The sequence below is a fragment of the Malurus melanocephalus genome, unplaced genomic scaffold, assembly GCF_030028575.1.
Source record: "Malurus melanocephalus ecotype Western Australia unplaced genomic scaffold, MMel_1.1 scaffold_162, whole genome shotgun sequence".
Lineage (NCBI taxonomy): Eukaryota > Metazoa > Chordata > Aves > Passeriformes > Maluridae > Malurus > Malurus melanocephalus.
In genome coordinates, this window is record NW_026623394.1 from 299,192 (window position 1) to 325,282 (window position 26,091).

General features: G+C 40.3%; 1 protein-coding gene across 2 annotated transcripts in view; it reads right to left on the reverse strand.

The window, feature by feature from the left end:
* Positions 1-1,010: 1,010 nt before the first annotated feature.
* Positions 1,011-26,091, reverse strand: part of ULK2 (unc-51 like autophagy activating kinase 2) — a 34,478-nt gene continuing 9,397 nt past the window's right edge. Inside the window, exons 4-28 of one of the 2 annotated variants that reach the window (XM_057371935.1) lie at positions 24,258-24,290; positions 23,858-23,894; positions 22,461-22,634; positions 21,290-21,363; positions 20,677-20,778; positions 20,274-20,332; positions 19,880-19,962; positions 17,911-17,961; positions 17,436-17,521; positions 16,693-16,864; positions 15,742-15,802; positions 15,405-15,497; positions 12,305-12,442; positions 11,175-11,320; positions 10,863-10,943; positions 7,818-8,104; positions 7,509-7,702; positions 6,915-7,024; positions 5,937-6,089; positions 5,152-5,360; positions 3,734-3,912; positions 2,735-2,853; positions 2,220-2,377; positions 1,243-1,378; positions 1,011-1,153 (exon numbers count right to left, since the gene is read on the reverse strand). In XM_057371935.1, coding sequence (XP_057227918.1) covers positions 1,086-1,153; positions 1,243-1,378; positions 2,220-2,377; positions 2,735-2,853; positions 3,734-3,912; positions 5,152-5,360; positions 5,937-6,089; positions 6,915-7,024; positions 7,509-7,702; positions 7,818-8,104; positions 10,863-10,943; positions 11,175-11,320; positions 12,305-12,442; positions 15,405-15,497; positions 15,742-15,802; positions 16,693-16,864; positions 17,436-17,521; positions 17,911-17,961; positions 19,880-19,962; positions 20,274-20,332; positions 20,677-20,778; positions 21,290-21,363; positions 22,461-22,634; positions 23,858-23,894; positions 24,258-24,290 — 3,003 coding nt within the window. In that variant the 3' untranslated portion in view covers positions 1,011-1,085. Of the gene's footprint in view, positions 1,154-1,242; positions 1,379-2,219; positions 2,378-2,734; positions 2,854-3,733; positions 3,913-5,151; positions 5,361-5,936; positions 6,090-6,914; positions 7,025-7,508; positions 7,703-7,817; positions 8,105-10,862; positions 10,944-11,174; positions 11,321-12,304; positions 12,443-15,404; positions 15,498-15,741; positions 15,803-16,692; positions 16,865-17,435; positions 17,522-17,910; positions 17,962-19,879; positions 19,963-20,273; positions 20,333-20,676; positions 20,779-21,289; positions 21,364-22,460; positions 22,635-23,124; positions 23,203-23,857; positions 23,895-24,257; positions 24,291-26,091 lie in introns of those variants that run through there. The other variant, XM_057371936.1, reaches the window with a different exon arrangement.

The window sequence follows — 26,091 nt, forward strand, 5'->3', positions numbered from 1 at the left end:
CCTTTCAGTTTACAGTATTTATTGTAATACTGCCCAAGAAACAAACTACAGAGAACTGTCATTACACCCCTAAAGACTGCAGGCATTAATGCACATATTGCATGCACAACAAAAGATGCAACCAAATCTATAKAAAAAGCAAACAACCAGCAACTCAACATTGCTATTACTGAGAAAGTCCAGAGCAGTAGTTACTCAAGTATTAGACAAATAGGTATAAAATGGAAAGGTTCACATGAATACAAGTTTTTACACAGTTTGTTTGAAAGTCTTCTCGAAGCTACATTTGAAATTCTGAAAAGAATTTTATGTACACTGAAATGAAATTCAGCCAAGTCCATTGTGCCTTCTTTCTCTAGATTTTTTTTTTAATATAGTTCTTCAAAAATGAATATACAGTTGCTTTAGTAAATTAGTGCAAAACAAAATATTTTGGAAGAAGATCATCAAATTGTATCCACATCAGCTGAAAACCCCCTGGGGCTTTTGCACAGATGGAGAGAATTTCTTCCATCCCCACTTTTCCCCTGGGTAAGAAAATGTTTGTCATCCCTTCATATGACAACCTGAGCCATGTGTACAACAGGTGAGCTCCMACACAAGGCAGCTGAGCCCCAAAAAGCTTCAAGCAGCACTTGCACATGGTTAGGRTTTCCCAAATTCACTCGGCCACATTTTACTGAACAACTTAAAAACTCTTGAGGGAATCTTCTGAGGGAAATGTCTTTTTTTTTGTACCTGATGCAGAAGGATCCGCTCTCTAAAAACCTCACGAGGCAAAAACAACAAACCCTGATCATTCAAGTTCAAAGCACACGTACAAGGATCAGTTTGAAATGTGAAGAGAGATTCTTTTAAATTCTGTTGCTAGGAAGGAAAAGGAGCTGCTGGATCGGTAAGGCAAGTGTACTTTTGGAATTTCTCCTCTTTGAATATGCTGCTGTTTCTTTGGTAGTCACCACAGAAATGTAAGAATCATCTTCCACATGGGGCAGAACAAGGACAACAATTAAGCTGTAGTGAAAAAAGTGCAGTATCACTGATGTGGTCCCTTATGTTCACACCATCTGGTCCTCAGGATATTCCTACTGCTCATACACAGCCACTGTGCTGTAGCAGAGTGCAGAAAGCCTTCGCTCGATGCTGGATTTATCTGCAGAGAGAGGCACAAACCAGGTGAGGACCAGAGTTATTTTACAATGTGTTAATTCCAGATAACTTCCATTATTCAGGTGAACTTACACTTGTGTACATTTTCTATATCTGCAGGGTCTTGCAGGATTTTAGTCAGTCCTTCCAGCAGCAGGGCTGCCTTGTGGTATCGATATGTGATATCTTCAGTTTGCTGGAACATCTCATCCAGAGCTGCTGACTGCACCTGCAACCAGTCAGGACATTCAGTTTAAGAAACTGCATCAGGCAAGTAGCAAAATGAAAAATGTAGAATTAATCATCAAAAAGTGTCATTAAGAAAYTATTTTTGAGCTTTAATTTAGCTGATGTGTTATAATTAAGACAACAAAGTGAAGGTGGAATTAGATGAACTTTGAAGTCCCTTCCAAACCATTGTGGGATTCTGAGAAGACACAGCTAACTAGGAATATTGTGCACATAAAAACTAAAAAAGCACTTTTTGATCTTCTGTGTTCCTGTGTTTGACAACAGCATGTGAATAAATATGCTCATTCTTACACCTCTTGTAAAGAAACAAATTAATTGTGCACAACTGCACCATTATGGGAGTAAACCACAACATTTGGCAGAATCTTTTGTGTGACACAAATAATTCTCTTATCATTAAAGCATTTCAGTTTCCTGTGTGGTTACTGAAAATATCAATGACATGAGGAAGCTTCCCCACGTTTGCCACCAGCTCTGCTTCGTGTGAACAGACTGATGTACAAATTGACCTGGTAGACTGATGAAGCTACCCCAGTGCTCTAGTGAGCCTTCCTGGATGAAAGCTGGCACTGTGGGATTTAGGAGTTCATTTCCAGGTATTTGTGTACCAAACATGCTGATGTAGGGGAAATGTCACTRTGGAACAGCACCTGCCAGGAACTTCAGCCACAGAGTTAAGGCAGGGCAGGAAAGTAAAAAACCAAACAAAAAATTACCACAGACAGAATTCTGGAAATAAAAATTCTATTTTCTGCTCATGTAGAGGAGATATGTGAGAGGAGGCAAATCCTAAAATTTAGGGAAAAAGAGGGWTTTACCATTTCCACAGCACAGCTGTAGATGAGTTTCTCTGCAGTTACACTGTTGATTTCATCAATGAACCTCTGCTTGTCCGAAAAGAAACGATTCAGCTTTTCTGTCAATTTTTTGCACATCCCAATGCAGAATTTGTATCTCTCGTTGAGGTTTTTCACAACTGGGAGAAAGGTAAGAAGAAATTTAGGAAAAAAACGAAACAAACAAAATCCAAACAATAACTCAGTTCAGCTTTGCCCAGTGCTAGTAAAGTAAACTTGTTTAAACTTGTGCTTTTAGTGTTTATTTACTCCACCACTTCTATAACTTATCTATCAAATCATTTCCATTTCAAGTTAATAAATACCCATTTCCTAACTGGTTTTGGCTGTTTACTATCAGAATTGTGCAATTGTACATATCTACAGTTCTCCTGTAGAGAAGAAAAACAAAACAAATGTTGCAACTTAAACTTTCTGAGCGATGTGTCAGCAAAGAAAATTCCCAAGCAAAGCAAATCAGAAGATGTTGCATCTACCTTGCTTAACAGCAGTGGATGGGTTCAGTTTCCCAGATTTGACCTGTGCTTTGGCAAGGTGCAGAGAAGATGCCAGTAACTGGGCAGCTTTCATGTACAACACCAGCTGCTCCACTTGTCTAGGGAGAAGAGGGGAGAAAAAAGTAACTTATGCATGAAAATGACTTTTTTGAATGCATTCAAGCCATGGGCAGACACCACTTTTGAATCACAACATCGCACAGGACCCAGCAACAGCAGAAAAGGAAGACAGATGTTTAAAATGCAGCTCCACCCCTCCCTTCCCTTCCCTTCACAAACACCCTGTCACGGGCTGAGGGGACATCTGCTCATTTAGGAGCTGCAGCAGCAAAGACAAACTGCTTTAAATGCAGACRTTTTCAAAAGGAGCACTTATTTGTGGGGACTCTCTGCCCGAGGTCAGCGTCTCACCACAAGTGACTGGGTGTACTTTTCATTTCCTGTCCCCCTGGAATTCTCACTTGTAAAAAGCAAACACTTTGCAGGGTTTTTTTGTTGGTTTTAAAAAAAAAGGTATTTCAGGAAGAAGGTAGGAAGTAGAACTGCCCTTTCCCACCACTTCAAATTTCTCATATTTCTCATTGCTTTTGATTTTATATTAGGGCTCATTGACTGTTTTTTCCAGTGAAGCCAAATTTAGAAACTTCTCCCTTCCCAACTTCCACCTCAGTGCTTCAGTCAACAGGAAAGGGATGAGGGCTCAGCTCTGACAGAAGCTGGCACACAAATTTCCATGCTCAGAAATGCACTGCTGCACCTCAAGCCTGAACTCCTCACCACTYTCCCCAGAAAAGTGGCAGACCAGAAAAGAATCTTTTATTTGTCTTGACTCTTTCTSATCTGTCTTCAGTTGTTAAAAAATTAATTCCTATAGATTCTATACAGGAAAACAATCACTCCCAGCAGAAATGGCAGGGTTTCAATACAATTTTTATGTGTTGAATCTTCAGTAAATCTCCTATTTGACTGCATACTCACCCCCATTCTTTGCTGAGCTGGCTGATCTGATCCACAACTATGCTCTCCTGGATTTGGTACAGTGACACAGCAGAAGTGCACAGGTCTGGGTTTCCTCCTCTCACTGCTGTCAGATCCAGAACACACTCTGTGAATGTCAGCATCATGTTTAGGTGGCGCAGGGTGTCTGTGTGCTCTCTCTGTTGGAGGGAAAGATGACAGCAATTTAACCACTCTAAGCCATCAGCCACATTTTAAACACTTGTCAATCATTTGATCAATTCTTTCTATGTCAGTTCTGTGCAGGAATCACATTGTGGTAGAGCCAGCATTAGGGATGACAGAACCAAATGGGCCCCAAATGATCTGAACTTGTTCTCTCTTTGTTAATGAATTCAAAATATTGTAGSTGATATTTAAGAGTCTTTTAACAAAGCCAAAGGAATTGGTACATGGAGTTCTGTGTTTGCTGAAACCTGAGGAACTGAAGGAATRACAAGTGGGACAAACTACTTACTGTATTATCAGCAACACAAAAGTATGCTTGGCACTTGTATGAAAAGCCAGGAGGAACATTTGGCTTTTATTATGTAATAGACTTAATACCTACAAAAGAACATCTGCTTCACTCTAATTTACATGTAGTTCTAGGATTAAATTGTGTTAAAAGATGGCTGTAGCCAAAATTTACACTTTAGACTAAAAAATCCAACTGGAGTGAACAGCTCACTGCTGCTCTGTCAGTAAAACACACTACACATGCACAGTTTCTGCTAAAAAAAACCTTCAAAACTAATCAAACACATCTTAGCAACATTTATAATATTTTCATTAGTAATACAGGTCTAAATACATTTTAAACTCTCTATGGGAAGAACACAGTGTACTGTTAAGCATTCACATTATAACAGACATTCARTAGGGACCAAAACACCTTCCAGCAAGATGTGAATGAGAAAACAGAACAGCAATCTGTCTTGAGAAGTGTACACTCCAAGAATAGCATTCTGGTGAAAGACCACCCCATTTGTGATTCTAAAGTGTCCCACACATTTTAAGAAATATAGGACAGTCTTCCCACAAGTAGGATTTAACGTCATTCCCTGACTGTGAAGAAGCAAGGAAATGCTGGAGGGGTTTTGTTGCTGTCAGCACCCACTTTCAGAGGCTTGGCATTAAACAGAGCCTGCTCTGGGAGGCCCTGATGGACAAAAGCACTCATGTTCCTTTGGTTACCTATTCAATTATATGAAATGCCAGCAATAACTACCAAAGAGAAACTGGCAACTATTGATACAACAATATTTTCAAGTTCTTAAACAAAAAAAAAGCCCCAACATGTGAGACAGCACAGAGGAAACGACAAAACACACGGAGCAGCCACATCTCTATTTCAGCAACATCACACATTAGAAAACATCAAATGATTGTTTCTATACCTCCATTAAAGTTTCCTCAGGCAATTCTGGAGCTTCAAAAGTGATAAAGCCCTCCAGGCTGGGAGGTGAAGTACCATAGGGGATGTACTTCAGGCTCGGGGCTGCCTCAGCCCCGGGAGGAGAGGAGCCCATGTAAATACCGGGAGGAGAGCCCATATAAACACGGCCACTGGTGGAGCAGAGGGACCCTCCAGAACTGTTGGATCCAACTACAAGAAAAATAACACACGCATTCAGTCTGATTCGGCACTGGGGCTGTGGGTGACAGCAAGTGGCACATCAGGAGCCAGCACAGAGGCCCCAGTGGAAGGCTCTCCTCATTGCTCCTTGCATGGCAATTTTGAACAGATTCTGGGGCTCATGGCAGTTCACACTGCTCACCTGAGYAGGTGAAGCCCCTAACCTTGAGGTCTGTGACATTTGCCAACACAGCTGAYATGTGCCAAAGTGCAGTCAGCTCCCACCCTTGGTGTGCTGTTTCTGGGATGATGCAAGGCAGCAGGCAAAAATCAGAATTCTGACTTTCCCTCTCCCCTTTGCCACAGAGGTCATACTCCCTGTGGTGCAGTAAAGCTGTGTACAGAGTTACAACTGCTGGATTGTGAATCCATGCCTCTGACCCTCTTTAGGAGGAAAAAGGCAGAAATTATTTGATATTAATCTCTATTTTCCAAAGCACTTTTACTGCCCTRTGCAAGGCAGCAATCAGCCTACTGGCCCAAGATACGGACAAGGCCAAGTGCTGCCTTTGAGAAATGTCCACCCAAAAGTCAGGAAAGCCTTACCTGAGGTGGTTCTTGTTCTGAGGACCATGTGGGTGCAGGTAGGAGGGGTGGCACTGCTTGGAGGGGACCCCACAGTGAACATGACAGCYCGAGAACTTGCCCCACTTGCCATGGATGGAGTTGCCATCGCTATTCCATAGGCTCCTGCTGGAGCTGGGAGAGAACATTTCAGCAAGTTAGCCCCTGCTCCATATAATCACACCAAGAAATTATTACATGCAGCAAACTGGAGCACTGCAACACAACGTGCTTTGATGCAGATCCAAGCCCTGGACTAGTTAGAGGTTCTAACAGGAAATAAAACAAGCTGAGTGGGCAGTCTTGGTGAGACACAAAAAAAACCATAAAGGTGCACTTTATACATATCTTTTTACTTTCAGTGTCTCTTTCAATGTTCTACTCTCAGCCAGAAAAGAGCAACAGAGACTCCCTGAGAGCCTGAAGATGTGAGTTTTGCAGCAAAAGATACAACAGAAAAATTCTGAAGGCAGATCATGACAGGTCTGGAGGGTACAGACCAGCCCTGTCTGCAGAACTCATTCCATCTGTTCAGAAGTGAGAACTTGTGGTGGCAAGGGACAAGCACAGGGAAGAGGAGAAAAAAACCAACCAAACACCCAGAATTACATAAACTGCCTTTCACATAAAATCAAAGTGGAATTAGGAAATGAAAAGCCACAAATGCTGAATTAAAAATAAAACCAAACCAGAAAATCCCAAACCCCTCCAGCCAGTATAGGCAGTTGAGATATTTCTGTGTTTAGCACAGAAATAGATATTTTCCTGTCTCAGTTATTTTTAAAGCCATGCTAAAGAAATGGAACAGATCCCCTTAAACATTGAAAAAACCCTTCTGTGCTGAGGCTAAAAATTGTCAGAACCAATTATCGAAGYTGGAAACAGAACTGTGATCCAGCTGGCATTCCCTAAAAACCCAGGCACATGGAGACAGCTTGGATGTATCACTCTGATTCTTACCTGTGTCCATTGGCCTCTCTGTGTTGAGGCTGTCTGTGCTGCCTTGGTATAACTGGCCCCCAAGGGTGGTCTTTACCTGTTGATCTGACAGCTTCCCAGTACTAACAGATCTGAACAAGAAAACACATAAATTCCCCAAAAAAAAAGTTATTCAGTAATGTCATCCAACTTGCARCTAAGGATGACTAAGATTCTTGGTATTTACTACAGAGAATTTTTCAACAAAAATAGAGAAAGTATTGAAGTCTTTCTCATTATCATGGATCTACTAAAATAGAGCAAACTATAAAAATAAAGAGACCTTTTTCTCTGAAAAAAATTACATTGCAAATTTTGTCAGAGAGATTTTTAAGCRAAAACTGAACAGGCTTTACAGAGGCAATTAAATTCCAGATGCAGATTATCAAAACAAAAGGGAACTAGACAGCAACTCGAAGTGCTCCAGGAAGTCTCTGCTATATTTATAGCTGGTACAAAATGTTTCTGTTGCACACACGAAACCTCAGCATCCCCTCACGGCTCGCTCGCCCTCTGAGAGTTGCTGCGTGCAGTTCTGCTCCCCAAAGGACAGGTTATGAACCCTGCAGTGCCTACCTGCCAAAGGTGGTTTTGCTGTGCTGCTCTCCTGCCTGTTTGTCAGCTGCCTGRGTGGAGTGGAAGTGTGTGAAGTCCCTCGGGTCAGTGATATCTTTAGGCTGCAGCGGGGTTTCAGCCAAGCCCTGGCGATTCGCCAGGGCCAACAAGTTGGAGGACGCTTGAGTTTTAGGTATTTTGAAAGGAGCTGTTGCCTTTAAGAATCAAGAGCACACAAAACCCCAAAATTAAAACCCCAAAATATTMTTGATTTCAGGCACTGTGCTACCATCACTTCATCTCATACTGAACATAGCAAATGTAACAAACCTTAGTGGGAGAGCCGATGATGGTTGGCAGTGGGGTTTTGAAGAGCCAGTCTGAGCTCCTGGGTGAGGATCCCATGTGCTTGGTAGGAGATGTTCCCAGGCTACCTGGCCTGCTTGGCTGTGGAGAATGGCTGTATCCATACCCAGCATAGGATGGGCAGACTGGGTCTGAATGCTGCTTTCTGAGCTTCTGCTTGTTTTGGTAGATATCGGTCAGAGTAGGAGCACTCTGCAACCTCGCTCCCATCAGAAGTGACTGCGGAGACTGAGATGGTGGTATTGGAGAACCTGTGGAGATGACAAACAAAAAGGTAAAATTCTACTTGCAGTGCTTGATGGAACCCAGAATTCCAGAGAACAACATTAAACTGCAAATACTGAACTGTGTTTGATCATTAGCTCACTAGATGGCAAGGAGAATGGAATTAGCCCTTGGATTATTTGGACTATTGCTCCAYCACACTGATGAGACCCTCAAGCTGCCAAATAGGCACCATTTCAGGCTGACAGCTGTCCTGGCAGCTGCAGTACATCTGGCAACCTGCACCAAGACCAATAAAGTGGTTGGATTCAGCAGGAATGGCATAACCAGCACTGAAATTCCAAGCTGAATAGAGGTTCTCAAGCCCTGGAATTATATTCTTGCAAACAAGTGCGTGAATATGACATTGCATGCTAATGGCTTGTTCTGTGTATAATGACTTCATTTGCAGACACAAAGGCAGCTCATGTTCCTGCAAGAAAACTAAGTAATAAAAAGAACCAAATTATTCAGTTGGAGCAGGTTGGGGATGTTACTTTGAGCAGTCATTTACTTTTTAGTCTGTCAGACTGAATCTTTTTTTAAAAGCTGACAAGGGAAGTCCACACTTAGGTACGAGTGTAAAGTTGCTCCTAACGCAGAGGGGAGAGCTCTAAGTTGTTATTTAAGCAGAGGGCTYTGGGGAACTATTTCTTATAAACACCTCACCTACCCATAGGTGCCCTTCCTCTTTCAAAATAAGGAACTCAAAATTTGATGAAATGTTCTGTTCTGTTGTATATGTTTTTATGTCTCATGAYAAGGAACTGTGCAAAGTTACAAACAATACATAAAACTTCAGCTTTAGGGTCACAGCTTCCCAGAGAAAATGCCTGTCTGTAACCTCAAAGAACTGACACTGAAGTGACACTTGCAATCATGTTTAAAAAAAAAAAAAAAAAAAAAAAAATAAAAAAAAAAAAAAAAAAAAAAAAAAGGGAAAAACTGAAAATGAACCATACAGCTAGAGAAGGTTTTTAAAAGCAGGCCACGAGAATCTTCAGGGATGGGCTTCATTTCATAAATGTCTGCTTAAAAAAAACCACCACGAACTTCTTGCAGTTTGTTCAGTAAATGCCCAGCTGTTACGACATCTTTCAGCCTTCTTAAGCCCATRTTTTTTGCTAGTTGGATTTTGAATATGAGCTACTTCATCTTGATTTCATTCCACTCCATTAAGCAGTACGTTTCAGAACAGCCTGTCTGCCTACAGCCCTAGAAGAGGGATCAAGCCTATTTCTCATTAATTTCCAGCCAAGAATTTGCTTGCCTGAAATCCCTCTGCTTGTCTGTCTCACAGCACTGAAAGTCCTCACCTGTCGTTTTAGAATCCTCTGAAATCGCGCTGGTTACTGTTCCAGTATTGTTTCCACCCCAGGGAAGGCTTCTGAATTAAAAGTGTGTCCTCTGCTGCCACTGGCAGCAAGAACAGCTCAATTAGTTCAGAAGCTCCATTACGAAAGACATCTTCAGTCCTTAGAAAAATCTCAATTCAGATGACCTCACCTCACCCAAAGCAAAAAGCGGCTTCCCATACCCACTTAAATGCTGAGAAACAGACTCGCTGCAATTTGTGGTATTGTACAAATAGAAATGCCACTGCAGTAATTTGAAATTAAGAAATGAAGCCAAGGAGGAAAAGAATGCAGAAAACATATGAAGAAATGAAACATTAAAACCCCTGCCAGCCATAAAAACAGTGCTGTGGTGTGTTATAAGTACAAGTCAGTTTGATACTGGCAAAAGGCASTAAACCAACAGCCTGACAAAATTCTATCCAAAGAAAAGTTGCAACAAGAAAAGCAAACAGCTCTGTATTCTCTTCCCACRCACCCTTTTTCACTTTTTAAGAGACTACTTCAAATCTAAGGATTCACTCATTCCTTTTGTTGAACCAGCTAATGGCACAGCAATTATAAAGGCAATTTTKGAGACACATCATACAATTTATTTCATATGGATGAAAGCATTCCCAGACATGKCTGCTCCAAGAAATGAAGGCTCTATCACCTCCCCATGATTTTGGACAGGTGTTGAAATAGGGGAAAACCACACAATGCCGTTTCAACACATCTTAGAAAGCCAAAACAAAAAGTAAAACCAGTGTTTTCAAGAAGAAAATGCACCCAAAATGTGCACAGAGAAGAAGAACAAGTTGCTGAATTGCATATTCTTATACCCAATCCTTCTGGCATTACAGTGCAATTCCATCTTTAACAGTCTCAGAACATCTTCAAGTCCTATTTCTTCCTGATTTTTTTTTTCCTGCTGGCATGCCATAATAATTTATGACTTGCAAAGCTTGCTGACTGCTTAGCAACAGTAACATCAGATCCCAGTCGATTTCCCAAGGGAATGACGAAAACGTGTTGCGTGTTGTACACTGGCAGCTCTTCCTCCCTTTTCTGAGAACTGGCATGACAGAGCTGGTCTATCAAAACCAGATTCTGTTCTGCATGTYACTACCACTCATTATAGACCATCCCTGTTTAAAGACAGGCTTCAGCAGAGTTGCTTTTTCATCTTGAGAATAAGAAATTTCAGTTGYTGTTTTATTGTGTAGGGAATTAATTATGGGCAAAGTGTCACACAGGCCCAACAGCTGGGCTGTTTCCCCAAAATCTCAGTGCACCACTTACCCAGTGTCTCCTGTCAGCCCACACTGATGTGTGTTGGCTCTCCTCCCCTTCACAAAAATGCAGTGTTATCAAAATAACACTGATTGAACTGTCCAAAATCACTCACCTGAGAAGTTTCTACTCCTTGATTCATGTCCTTGGAGTTGTCCACAACAACAGTGCCCAAGCTGCTCAGGTATGGTTCCAACTARGCAAACAAAACCAAAAAGTGGATTTACAGTTTATAATCCACTTACAAAAATAAAGCAAGTGAAAACCTGGTTAGTTAACTTCTGTGAACCATTTAACAGAAATTATTTCTGCACACMTGACCTATCTGGGCAGATTGTGGTTTCAGATTAATTTCAAGCAAGAATTAGAGTTCTGAATGACTGCTCCAGATAAAGCTTTACTAATTGCTAAGGATTCCTGTGCTTACCTAGTGGTGAAGGAGAATATGGTCTGGAAGATCCTGTGGACAGCCTGCGCCCAACACCCTGGGCAGTGTCAGCTGGCACTGGGGAGCACGAGCCCATCTTCATGAAACCCATTGGGCTGGTGTTGGAGCGTCTCACAACTCCAGCTCTGGCAAGGTAAAGCAATGGTCACACACACAGTATGGTCACTAGTCCCTTGTAAAAAGCTTCAGAATCTCCTGAGGAGTCTGATCAGTTAAAGGAAATACTGGTATTTAAAGAGAAAGCTAAGAACTCAAGCTAAGCTTTCCATGCTGACAATAATCAAGATTTAACTTCCTGTGTTCACAWAGGCTTTGAAACTTTCAATGTCATAACAGTCTGTTAACTGGAGAACATTAAAACAGTTTTCCCTTATCTTCAAACAATTTGATAATCAMATTTTTTATTTCACAACCAAGTATTGCTGCAACTGCCCATTTTTAAATCAGTGAAATTTTCACATTGGTCTGATATACAGATGAGATAACTAAAACCAGATTATTTAAGGCAAAGGCATTTCCCTGAATCCAGCAACTATAATCAAATCAGAGATCCTGGAAAAAAATATGCAAGAAACCCTGGGTTTTGTTTTTGTAAAGATCWCCAGAGTTCTGAGTAGTCTATTTATGAGTCTTTGACCTTCACCATCCTGATCCTGTAGACCACAAGGCAGAGAATAAGCCTGGCTCACTAAAGCTTTGTAATGAGACAAGCTGGTTAATTAGCATGCCAAAAATTGTTTCCTTGATATTCTCCAGAACAAAGCACTCATCTCATCGCTACATGTGTGAAAACAAAACATAACTTATWACTGACATTCCAGTTCATGATGTAATGCCATGCAATACACAAAGAGCAGAAAAAGGCAAGACTTCATCTTTTTACCTTCTTGGGATGCATTTTGAGTGAAAGAACAAGCTCATTTTGTTTYCATGAAATATTTCAAGTGGCCATCCAACAATCTTGAGATTGTGAAGGGCTATTATTTGTTACCATCAAAATGTCTCTTTAGTGTGGAAAAAAAATGACATCAGCCAGAAAGCAGGGACATCTGCCAGGATACAAACACCAACCAGACCCAAGAGAAAGGAGTTAAAAAGCCCAGGCTCACCTGGGTGATCCGTGGGGGTTTGACACGGGGCTGGCAGTGGAGGAGAGGTTCTGTTCTATGCGCTGGTAATTCCGTAGCTGGGTGGGAACCGGGATCGGCGCCGTCTCGCTGCGGGGGGACACAGAAGGCTGACAGTGCCTGAAGTTGGAAGGTGTGGAGACAGGAGATGAATACAGGTAGACAGGTCTCACTCTCAGGATTGTACTGTAGCAATTTCAAGAAAATCTAGGAAACAGGCAAATAAACTTCTTCTGCGCTCCCTGAGTGAGCCGTGATCTCAGCTTGTCCTCACCCAGCTCCAATGCTGCACAGAGGAAGATTAGGAACTGCTCAGGACTACCTGCCTTCCCTGCACTGGCTGGGATCACGTGGAGCTGCRAATCAGCCCTTGGTCACACATCAGTGAGATCTCCAGATCCCTCTGACTCCCTGCCAAGCTGCCCGCTGTGTTTACCACACTTGAAAATAGCGTTCTAGGAAAACCCAGAGCGCCAGGGACAGGAAGTTCAGAGCAGGGCTGGAATGTGGACAAAAGCCACCAAAGCACAGGCAGAGATATCCTGAGAGACACTGTGAACTTGCGAGAGGAAAACATGTTATGTAATAACCAGCCCCTGACAGGAGGAGCAAAACCACACACCTGAACATTAATCCCCAGATTCCAACTGCAGATTGCCCAAGTTCAGCTGGAGTGTCAGTGACCTGCCTCGCCTCAGCGTGGCTCCTGATAAGGAACTACAACCACTGCATGTAATCAGTAACCAGCACTTTTAAAGGAAAACAGATTTCAACGGAAAGTATTTCAAACAAATGGGCTCTTTGGAAGATAATCACTTCGCTATCTGGTCCTTTATTGACTGTGTCTTTATAGAAAGATTACTATTTCTTAGAAGAAATGTGAAAAAATTCAATCATAAGCTCTTGAAGACAGGCAGTTACAGTACTCACTGTGGCTCCAGCTGGACAGAAATATTTTTTTTTTACTGTATTTTTCCTATTCTCTTTGCTACCTCTTAGAATGAAATATTACTTCCTAATAGGCACAGAACTTCCTTAGCAAAGGAAAATAAATTTGTCCTGCTATTGCCACCCAGTTTCTGGATCCCACAGAGTAATTTGGAAGTCGGCTGTGGGCACACAGTCAGCAGAAAGCCTGAAAACTTCCAGGCAAGAAGAAGGACTCCCAAGTGGAAACCACAGGAARGCTGTGGGCAACTTGCCATGAGGACACAGCACACTCAGGGAGCACTGGGAGCCTCTGCCCCAGGAGAGGGAAGCAGATGCTCTTTAAACTGTGGCAGTGAGGAGATCWTGAAGACACTTCAACTTTCAAAGAAGTCAGCACAGAAAATGCCTTTGCCTGCTGTCACACAGCCTTGCAGRTATGTCCAGGCAACAGCTGTGAGCCAACAGGAGGCAGCAGTGCTGTGTTAGTGGGGAGCAGAGGCACAGCCCTGCCAGGGCTCCCCAGCTCAAGCCCAAAGCTGAGCTCTGGCCAGGCATCCTCCAGTCTGACATGGTTTGTTACCAGTCACAGAAAATGCAGTACAGATGTGTGCAGAGCTGCATGCAAATCTTGTTTCTCTGAGATTTAGAGAATAAAGTCGGTAATAAACCACTGGAGAGAGAACCACCTCGACCTAATCTGCCCATTCTGGCTGAAGACTGTCTATGAAGACACACASCATAACTATGGGCACAATTAATTCAGTTTCATCAGCTAATCAGAAAGATTCACTGTTTCACAGGGCATAACCTTCTGTGAAACACCAGAAAACTAAAAGAAACAACCCACAAACAATGAAAGAACATTTGTCAGGAAATAAAAAAACCAAACCCCAAAACCAAAACCAGAATCTTGTAGAATACCAGACACATACTCTGCCCCAAGCAGCACCAAATGCAATTACTGAATTCACTCAGCCAATAATTAAATCAAACTATTATAGTACAAACACTGAGTGTGAACAGTAAGCACCTGTTTCTAATTACATGACCATTTAACTMTTAATAATGTACAGATAACATAACCAGAATATTTTCATAAAACTTCTAATTCTAAAAACTCTGCTTGACACAATTTAAAATAGGAAACTACAACGTATTTATAGTACATTGTACATGGTCAATTCAGAGCAAATGGATCTCCACAGGCAAACCATCCCCATTATTTGCCCTTAAACATAAAACATAAGACTAAAAGCTGTATCGACAGCCSCTGTCAGCAGATTTCACCCACTGCACAAAGATCAGCACAAAGTAGCAAACTTTTCTTGTGACAAGCATTTCTAAACAAATAATGCTGACTTGCAGCCCTCTAGTACTGGCACAAGCCAAAAATGCACCCAACATAATAGCTTTATTCCCCAGTTAGCCACTSATCCTCTTCCTGTTTGTACTGAAAACATCAAAATTCATCACTTGAACAAATTCTGCTTAGATATAAACACACCATAATTAAGCTTCACATTTTCCAGTATAAGACAGGAAAGATTTCAGGCACCACTGATGAAAATCAGTTCTATTTTAAACCAGCAGAAACTGCAGCCTACAGCCATGTGGAAGAAAGGGGACTAATTACCAGTCCTGCTGATGGAAAACCTGCAATACATGTTTAGCTCCTTCATGTGACTTTGGCATCTTGTGAGACACAACCACGAAATTCACAATAGTCACTGGCACAAAAGCCACACCCAGTGACCAGACACAAACCAAGCCAGCCACTAGACTCAAACCCACAGCAATCTGGGCTTTCARAGTTCCTCTTCTTTCACAACTGCTTCTTAAAATGTATCTGCATTCAACATCTTGACTCACTACATGAAGGCTGTGCTGTGCTTCACAACACCAAAAAAGCCAGCTATGTCCCTAAATTTCTGCTTTCAAACAGTTCAAAATTTAAACAAAGAATGTTCTCTYTCCTTAAAGAAATGTTTTGGGGATGCACCAGAAAGGCATGAAGTGTAGAGAGGCTGGAAAAAGAGGACTGGTTCTATTTTAGTCCAGTTTCACAATTAAAAAAAGAAACTAAAAAAGCCAAAACATATAACAGGAGAGATCTTCTAAAAAGACAAGGAMGTACTAAGGTCACATCACACACCTGTTGGCTGTACCAGAAGCAGCACTTCGAGAAGAGGCTGAGGATGGTTTCTGTACAKTTCCTGAGCTTCCAGAAATAGTTAATGGTGACTGCCTGTAAAAACAAAAACCACTGTCAAGAGACAGGTCCTCAGATCAGTGAAACTCTCCACTTGGCAGCAAAACTTCCTAAATTCAAGATGTTTAGATACTCAAATTAAATTCTTATTAATTTTTACAMAGTCTACAGAGCTCTGAAAACCCAGCAGTGCCAAAACCCCAGAACCCCCTAGTGCAGTTGCAGCATCAGTTTTAGAAGAAGAAAGAGGTTTCTTTTGGATGAAGCTCAGCACACCTACCCTCCACACATCAAGAACTCGCTGGAAGCCCGCCTGCCAGCTGCTCCCAAAGGCATATCATCTGCAGGAGGGAACACATGGAAAACCCACGTCAGGAAGCAGAATCACACCAAAAAATTAAACCTCCAATATTGCTGTTGTAAGAAAAAACACTTCTGTGAACGTATGAAAGCTCTCCACAAATGGCTTTTTGTAGGAAAATATCTCAAATGTGACTACCAATAAAAATGGAACTGGGGAGGGGAGTTGTTTACCAAGTTATTTTGCTGTTTGTTTGTTTTTTTTTAACATATTAATTATAATTAATTTTGAAATAAAATCCATTGTTTAAAAGTACAAGGTATCAGCACTGGGATGTTTACAACAATGAATGACAGAAACCCTTCAGGCAGTAATTTAGTCAAATATTTACCACAAGTTGGTGGCGTTGCCCAGAAATCAGCTTTGTGCAATTGGGGTTGGGACYGTGTCATAAAAGTGCTACATCCAAGTCTTTCCTTTGCATAAACCCAGGCTGATGTTTTACCTTTCATGTTAGAAGTGTTTTTTGTTTTTAGCTTGGTATTTAAAGCTCTAGAGCATGAGTTATAAATGTTCTCTTAGTCAGGAGGAAACAAAGTGCCTGCTTCCACAAAGAATTCCAAGAGAATCCTTGGGTCTCTTATCAGCAGTTGTTTACAACTGAATCTTTTTCTACAGCCAAGCCCCACTATTTTCCATGACTTTAACCCACCCCTATTGCATATTTGGCTGCTGAATGGAAAATGAAAATGTTCCAGATGGATGTGCAGTACCAAAGAGTTTCCCTCCAAAGAATAATCAAACTACAGAAATTAATTCCAGTGCRAATTCAGACACATTTAGAGCAGAGAGAGACAAAGAATAACAGGACATAGATGTATGTTATGAATGAAAATTGGTTTGAGATGTAAAAATAAGTAAAGTTCTTACACGAGTGGTCTGAAGAGATATTGTGTGGGACAAGAACAAAGTCATCTGTGTCACAAGAGGAGTTCTTGCTACTGGTACTGGCAGAGTCTTTAGAGACTTGAAGATAGTTAGGAGGACCCAGTGGAGGGGAAGACAAATTTTCTTCTTGAATGTGCTGCATGTCTGGCAGAGACTGGAGGGGGATGGTGGGAAAAAGAAAGTAAAAAAAACCCACTGTAAATCCAGAAAGTAGATTCAGAAAGTAGAAATGCTTTTAACCATGAAATTGTAAATACTGGATAACCCTGCAGTGYCAGTTTAGACAGTTTTTATTGATCAGGCTGTGAGTTTAAGCAATTGTGATTTATTCTATCATTCCTGATGATACAGATGTACCTGTTCCAAATGTCACACAACATTGAAGTCAATGGTTTGTTAGCCAAAAGGGTCAAYTCAAAATTTATCTGTAACAGCAATTACATTGCAAACCACATTAGAATATCTAAAGATTTGYTGCTCTGGCATTTGATACTCATATGTATTTTTACCTTAACTAAAAAGAACAACAAAAACCCYACAARGAGCAAGAGAGCACCAAAATGTTARTGGTATTTAAGGAAAAGACAGGGGTGCTCCTTGTTCTCTGGTCCTAAACATGACAGTTAACAGTGTGCAAGAATTAAAATACCTAAAAAATTAATGAATTCTTGGCTAAACATTACAGAAAATATTTTCTGGAGATGGTTGTGTAACACAGAACTTACTGGAGGAGAAGCAAAGCGACAAGGAGAGCTACCACAGGAACTGCCAGAGACTGAGCCTGGGTACGTGGGCACTGGTACAGGACAAGCTAAAAGAGAAAAACCCAGAGGGGGAAAAAAAAAAAAAGAGGGACTAAGACTTCAAAAGGCTGAATTTCAAACAAATTTCCTCATAGCTTCTCATTCACAAGTCCTTACAGAGCTTGTAAGAACAGCACATCCTCAATCACACGAGGGTATTTAAGTTCAGTTGAAACGTCAAAAGAACAAGTAAATAAGTATCACATTTCAGTCTGGCATAATACAARAAAGGATTCAACACTCAGACTCATAATAGAACACAACAACAGGCAGGCTGAGGAAAATGTCTCATAAACACTTAGTGTGATATTTGGCAGATCTTTCTCCCTCCCAGCCCTCAACATTCATYATTTACACAAATAAGAGGAAAAAAAAAAAACAACCCAGTCCTACTTACATTTTTTGACTGTTGAGACATGATCCAGGAAAGGGTGGTTGAAAAATGCTTCTGTAGAACAAGAAACAACCACCTTTGTGAGTAGATGTACAAATGACAGAATTTACAGACTATATTGCAGATGGTGATAAAAGGTTGCCTTTTCCAGAATCAACATTGCAGAGCCAGAGGGTGAAGAGCTTATAAAAGATTAAAGCTTTCTATGTTATGTGCTGCTATAGAGTTTGGAAAGGAAACAAGAATCAACTGAATAACTTCAAACATCAGTCAGCAAGGCAAATCAGACTGAATCACTGGAGGACATCTTATGACTGCACAYAAAGCCATGTACACAAGAAACCTTCCCATACTGCTGAGGAAATTATGTTCTCTGTGCTGGTAATTCAGTTTTAGTCTGCTCTTCAAAACAGGGAGCATCTTTCACATCAGACACTGAAAGTATTTTCCAGCTCTGCCTTTCCCRAGGATTGAGGGAACCACTTTCCACTTCCCAACAGTAGAACATGACCTGTGCAGCCAGTTCATGGGACAAAGCAGAATTAGACACCATTTCTTTAACAATTTCCTCAGTTAACTCGCTGTTGTTACAATAGAAACACTTTGCTTTTGTTGTAAATGGATATGCTGAGGCACTTTTAATTGAGCATAACCAGTTGGCCACCAGGTTACATGGAAAGTTTTGTTCAGCTGGTTCAGGGAATTTGAGGGCTGGTGGGAGCCAGCTGCTGAGCTGGGTGAACTTTAATGTCCTAACACTCAAGGAAAAACAATGCTGTGCCTCAGACATAAGCAAATAACAAGGAGGGAAAAAAAAGAGAAAGAATCTGAGGTCTGCAGTATCTCCCTTCAGCAACACTTTCCTCCATGACCYGATAAGGGAAGAAATCCAGCTGTAATGCCTGAACAATGTAATTATTAACTTTAACATGAGGATCAGGTGCTCTCCAGCTTTTGTACAACACCTGCTGTTCTACTTTATATTTGCTGGAAGATCAACAAGATTTCCAGGRCTATTTTTACTTTAACAACAGGCGACTGGGCTCAGTTCTAAACTCTCCCTTTCACTCCCTTTGCTAAGCACATTCCAGARCAGCCCCTTTGAGGCCCTTTAAGTGGCTCAGCCAAGGAAAACATGACTTTCATCACTGCCATTCTGCTTTCTATTTTTCTTTCTAAGCACAAATGCTTTCTCCCACCACCACAAGTGATACGGCGAATTTCCCATGTTTGAAGAAACTGTAGGGATCAGCACACCCAGAGTGCAGAGTGGAATCAATTACTCACAGTTCATGTTTGTGATGTATTATTTCACCTACACATAGAGATTTATATATTGACCTCTGGATAGTGTCAATATAATTGGTGATATTTTACCCAATTATCATGAGCTTTTTCTGKATCTGAACTAAAATTTTAAGATTAAGATTTCCTGGCAGCTATGATAAAACTGCATTAACAAGTAGTGCTATGAAATTTAAATAACTACCATGAATATCATGACATACAAGATGCAGCTAAGAAGAATTTATCAAGATTTAACTTTTCAACAGTGCGTTTCCAAAGTGGTTTCTTCCAGTATTTTGTTACATTCCTATAACCACATGGAGATCAGAAATGTTTGCTCCCAATCTGATGCCAAAACACCAGTTAAAGTAACAGAGTAAGACTTCAAGATGAAATTTAAGGTATAGCAGTAAAGCCTAGAAGGGCACAGCTGAAAGAATAAAACTGATTTATATTTCACTCCTCAACAGCMAGGTCATGATTTATATGCATCACTTAATACTGATAGTAGTTATCCAGKGATTTATTTTAGCTACTCTGTCTTCTTTATGAAAACAGAAGAAAAAAAAAACCACTTCACTTTTGATGTAATTGGCTGTAGACAAAAGGTCAAGTTAATTATTCTGGTCACATGAATACAACTAACAAGGAAAGTCAAGAGAGCAAGAGAAAAAAAAATGCATACCAAAGTCCATTCTGTCTTTTTGGTTTCTCTGAAGCAAACCCAACAGCAGATCAGCCAGGTAAGCTGATGTTTCCCTAGGAATGCTGCACAAAAGAGGAAATAAAAACATGTATTAAATTTAATGCATGCGTTGAATAATGCAAAGCACATTGAATTTCAGGAAATCAGCATTTTGCCACATCCTGAAGTCATCACTATCCGTGCTTTCTAGCCTTAGTACACTTAATTTCAGCCAGGTGCAATGAAGGCAAGATGCAACATGACTCACTGGTATCACACTAYATCCTTGTCAAGAGAGCAACAGTAAATATTTTTATGAATCCCAGACATTCCCCAAGATGAAAAAGTGTTCAATCAACAAGTGCAAGCTACAGGAAAGGCCATGGTGACATACCTAGGAATCAAATTCCTGTTCTTTTCATAAAACATTCTCAAATCTTGAGGACTATTGGCCTGTCAAACAAAAATGTATGTTAATTAAAGCTCAGTTTCATGGAGGAAATAGCTTTTGTATCTAAGCACACATACACAAAAAGGAGGCTTTTGCATATGGGCACTAAAGGAGAAAACACCAAGCAGAGCACTCCTTCAGCACTGAGGAGCCTTATTTATGTATTTTCTCTGGATTGAACACACTGATCATGCAGACTAAGCATAAACAACTTCCTGTTTTGGTATTCTCAAGCCTTTGCAGCACCAACACTACACTCACACTTGCTTCTGCTTTCCTGACTAGAAGCAAGAACCCYAGGAACCTCCTTCACATTGAGAAGAGAGAAAAAGAGATAAAATGTTACCTGAAAAGGTGGTTTTCCAACAAGACACTGATAAATCACAGTTCCTATGCTCCACAGGTCTGCTTTAGCATCRTAGTGTTGAGACATAATCACTTCAGGGGCCTGGAAAGAACAGCAAAGTCTCAGAAGGGAAAAGGAAAAGCAAAGTCACGGTAATATGAATCCACTGTCAGAGCAGTATTAACAGGGACCTTTTTATTGTAAGAGAAAATWAACATTTTCATGTGCATCACATGGCTTGAGAGGTAACAGCTCCTTCTAAAATGAAAGCTGTGTTTCAAAATCACAAAAAACCCTACAAATGCTGATGTTTCAAAGAAAGTATCCAGCGTTTGGCATGTTTGGGAWGAAGAGGGAAGTGTTATTTACTTGGCTCATGCAATTCTCCTTTTGGACAAAGAACCACTAAGAAGTGTTCAATGTCTCTCTGATTTTAACAATCACAATCTACAAACCCCCCAAAAAATAAGGCAGTAAAACTATGGAAAGGGGAACTGCACTCTGTCCCTGATATTTGTAAAGCAACATGAGGTATATGACAATCTGCAAGCAGTCAATTATGTTGTTCTGGCAGGAGAATGAGATAAGCAAGATAATGTGAAATGTCCCTTACCATGTACATGGGGGAACCACACAGAGTTGCAGCCATCATGTTGCTGTGCAGATAACGAGCAAACCCAAAGTCAGCTGTGTAAAAAATAACACTGGTCAATGAAAAAAAAAGATAATTTTCAAATTTTGACAGATTTTTACAGTCTAGAAATCACCTGTCTCTTCTTAAAATTTGCTACAATGGATAGGGCTACTGAAAAAAGACAGATTTAATATATAGGCAGTTAAATGGAGTAGTAGAATCATGSAGAAAGAATAATATATTTATTCTTTTTCAAATGAGCAAGCCAAGAAACAGCAGTGACATCACTTGCACAAACTGCTGCTCAGCCACCTCCCCAGCTGCAGAACAGCCTGTCTGGCGTCAGCAGGAGAGGATTAAAGTCACTGGCTAAATATAAATGGCTCATTAAGAGTGATGAATATACAATCTGCCTGCAGTGAAATCACATCAGGTACAAGTTTAAGAAGTCAAGTTTCAGGTGCCTCAATTTTCCATGCAGGCAAAAGCATCTAAAGCAATCAAGTAAGGACAGCAAGGGAAGAAGTTTTGTCTCCCCTGTGCAGGTTTTGAGCAAAAGCATAGGAAAGAATTTGTTAAAAACAAGGTATTTTTAGATGAATATTTAACAGATAACAAGGAGTCATTAAAACTCCTGAAGTGGCCTCTGAAGAACAGTYTGGTTGTGTCCTGAATATTTGACATCTCTCCCCTGTTACAAGGCCAAACCTCCCTTCTGCCATGCCAAAAATAGGTCATAACCTTCATTTCTAAACCTCTCAAATAACCCTTAGGAGGGTCTACCATTAAAAAAGCAAACAGCTGGAACTGCAATTAGAGTCTTGCATATACACAGTTTTGAAATGGGCTAAAGGCTACTCCAAGTTTCAAAAGTTAGAGATTTATGTCTAATCAAAATAGTTTAATACTAGAAACACCAGCTGAATAGATTTCTTTGTCCTGCGAGTTTAATGAAAAATTATGATTCATGATTCAATCTTTTTTATTCTGAGAATCTGCACCACAGCATGAAGCTCATCATTCTTGACTTGCTGTCTGATTTGCATCAATTGAACACACTCCATATCCAGTACTTGAGCTAGAGAGACATTTCTGAGGAGGGAAACAATCCAACAGTGCTGATTTACCCTTCCAATCAGAGAAAATTTACCTATTTTGATGCGTATGCCACTGACACTGGATTTCCTCCGGCTGACATAGGACAACAAAATGTTCTGRGGTTTGAGATCCCTGTGGATGATGCCTTTGCTGTGCAGGATGCGCATGGCTGCTGCAATCTGCTGCAGGAACACTCGGATGGTGTCCTCACTSAGAGTCCCCTTAGCTGGGAATGGCACACAAAAGAGCAGGGAGAAGAAGAAATATCAGTATCTTTGGATAAAAGTAATAAACTTCACAGTGATCAATAGAAAATATAGTGAATTATAACCTAATCATTATGATTTACACTCAGAATGATCCAGTCTCCAGCGTTTTTCTACAAATGTAAATRTTCTCAACAATATAGACATCATAGTTTTACAGCAGCTACAGAACTCTGGATCATCTGTTTTTATTTATTTTTTTATATATTTTTTACAGTAGTTTATTCAACTTGGTAGCAACATAATTGTCAAACTTCTCAATCACCATCAAACCCTAAAAACAGGCTGGCTAAAACAGGTAAAGGAGATAAGAAAATAAAAGAACTTCACATTAAGTGTATCCAAAAATCATGTTAAAACCTGAAGCCATAAAATTTGTTCTTTAAACAAAACGTTATAGGGATGCTGAGAACCACTYTGCTCAGAAATTTCATCCATGATAAAACTTACTTTGAAAGGAAAAAAATGAGATGTACTTTTGAGAGTCTCTTCAGAAGGTATTATCTCATTCTGCAGCCTGCAAAAGCACTGAACACAGGAGCTGGATTTCACTCTCTGAGCCTTTCCAAAGGTTTTAATGGCAAGTGAATTAGGCTTTTAATATACACAGTTACCATAACAATAGCTGTGCACAAAAAAGGTTCCTTCAACAGACTGAGACACAAGGGCAAGTAGAAGAATATTTCCATCATGAAAAATACAGAGATTAACATCTCTGCTCAAAATTTTGGTTTTAATAAGARTCCATTTGTCATGATTCTATAAATTCTGTCCTCCCTTTGGGCAGAGCCATGGAAAATCTCTCCTCAGCCAGCACTACCTCTTTTTGAGAGCATTATTATATAAGTAAATCAGTGTTTTTAAGTTCACATCTCGGAAAAGAAAAACAGGTGGAATCCAAACACTGGGAACAGCCCCCAAAATGCAGTTTTAGAAATAGAAACCCACACATTTTTCAGCTTGCTACTTATGGTTAACTACAGCTTCTCCCTCATTGACAAATAAGGGAATGTTACATTCAGCTGAGGCAAAAAAAAAAGGCATTTTCTGTCTGTTATTTCATTCACCYTCATTCACCCATATTTAAAGGACAAGCAGAAGAAACATCCATGGGTGTCAGGAATACAGARTATAAATATATAAAGCAGTAACTTCTTAATAGGGAAATACAGTAATTAATTACCTTGTAAGTAATCTGCCAAGTCCCCACCATTGCAGTACTGTTAAAAACAAAGGGTTTTATTCAAAACGTAAATACTGAAACACTTGTTACATCATTTTTACTTTGCAAACTTTTCAAGAAAATAAGATCCCTTCCAGCTGTTTGTCTTAAAATTACTGAGTTAATTATTTGTAATTAATAATTTGAGGTGTAACACTTCATCAATACTCTAAATGAAATGGAAAAATTTATGAAACAAACAGTGCTGAAAAATTGAGTGGGGCATAGGAAATACATAATCTACTTTTCAGAATTGCTTGTTTTAGCAAGCCATGGTTAGTTTCAGCATAGTTTCAGCTGTGCAAAGGAGTCTAAAAGTCTTTAAAATCAACCAGAAACAAACATACATGTYAACACATACCTCCATGACCAAAAAGACAGAATTGGGCATTTCCTAAAAGAGAACAAAACAGATTCAAGAATGTGAGAAGACAAAGTCTATACCTGCATTAACAGATTACCTAACTTATCCCACAAATTATCTACACACTCCACAAAAATGCAGTAAAAAAAACCAACTGTGCTTAAACCTGATTGTAACAAAAACATTCATCCTTTTTTCCAAATATTTATTTTGTGTGAGGGAAGAAAGGCCTGACAGGTCCATGCTAATAACCAACATTTTTTCCACAAAAAGCATAAAATAGTTCTGTTAGGCCCCAAAGTTGAAGACTCTGAGAACTTTTATAAAGTACAAGTATTTTTTTCTCCCTCTGGGCTGATTAAGACTGAAAGAACACAAAAAGAACTGGAAGGAAACCTAAGGGAAGTGTACAGTAAACAGGATGATGCTTTTAGTTACACAGTATGTTACCTCCCTTTCCGTTTAAAAATAAACTTAAACAAGGGCTGACAGATTGAGGGAAAAATCTGTTTTTTTAAAGAGAGTTGAAGGAAAGGAGAGAGATGGCACCAGACAAGGCCAGGMACATGCCCCAGTGGGAAGTGGGACTGCAGACAGTCTGACTGAATTCTGCTAAACAGTGTCACAAGAAAGTCAAAAGGGACATTGCACAGCAAAATCAATGCTGTGAACTCAGTGCTCGACTGAAACTTCAGCAGATGTTCAATTTGACCACTCTGGCAAGAATTACCACCAGGGTGCCATTGTCAAGGGCTCACTAATAGCTTGAAAACTTGAAAAAGAAATAAAAGTAAAAATGGGCCCATGGACAAAGGGAAACCAGGGACCCTAAACACCACATGCAGCACAGAGCTCAGGGATGGCACAACCCATCAAAGCCAACTTCTACCAATCCATCATGGACACAGATGTCCAGACAACTACTAATAATGTAATAATAATGTAATAATTGCAGTTCAGGATGAACTGGCTGGTTTAAGGTGAATTCAAGACTTTATCAGGCTGCTTTRTTTTTGGGAAGCATTTAGTCACTCATGCCTGTGTTACAGAAATTCATTTGAGRTTCTTTCCAGCCCAAAACATCAAGCACATGTTGCAGTTTTATTTACATTTGGAAATAAGCTTCAAAGAAAGCAAGTTTCTAGGAACATGAGTCAAATCTGTTGGGAATGAAAGGCAAACTCCAACCAATATAGTATATTAAAGCAGCAGCAGATCACATTTCAGGAAGCCCCAATTGTTCAATGTTTCTGTAACAGCTGTGGCCAACRTGAACCATAATTTACATTCCTATAAACACCTCAAAACCTCAGTGCATACAGCAAAGCAAAAAAAAAAAAAAAAACCATTAGTAATTACTTGCTTTGCAAGTTACTGAAAATATATGATGATAATTGTTCCTTTCCGCAGTGTTCCCCTGCAACGACACCTTCCAAGACAGAAACTCTCTTTCAGGAACCCCAAAAAGGCAAAACAACAACACTGAGACCCCAATTWATCCAAATGAAAATTCTGCCAACTGAGGATCACTTCACTTAGAGGACAACTGTGATGTGGAAAAGAACAACCCAGCTAAGAAGCACGGAAAGTCCATTCTCCAGTGACAAGAAAGCAGCTCAGCTCCTGGATTTCCACCCGAGCATTGCATTCCCATGAATCAGAAAGATGTTCCACAGCGTCAGAGCCTCCAGAGCACAAAAACAGCAGCTTATGGCAGCTTGTAATGCTCAGCTCATGACAGACATTTATTCATCACAGAACTAAGAGGATGTGTTTGCTGGATTCCCTTGGAAACAAAGTCCTCTGAAATGAACTGCTCTCTTCAGAAACA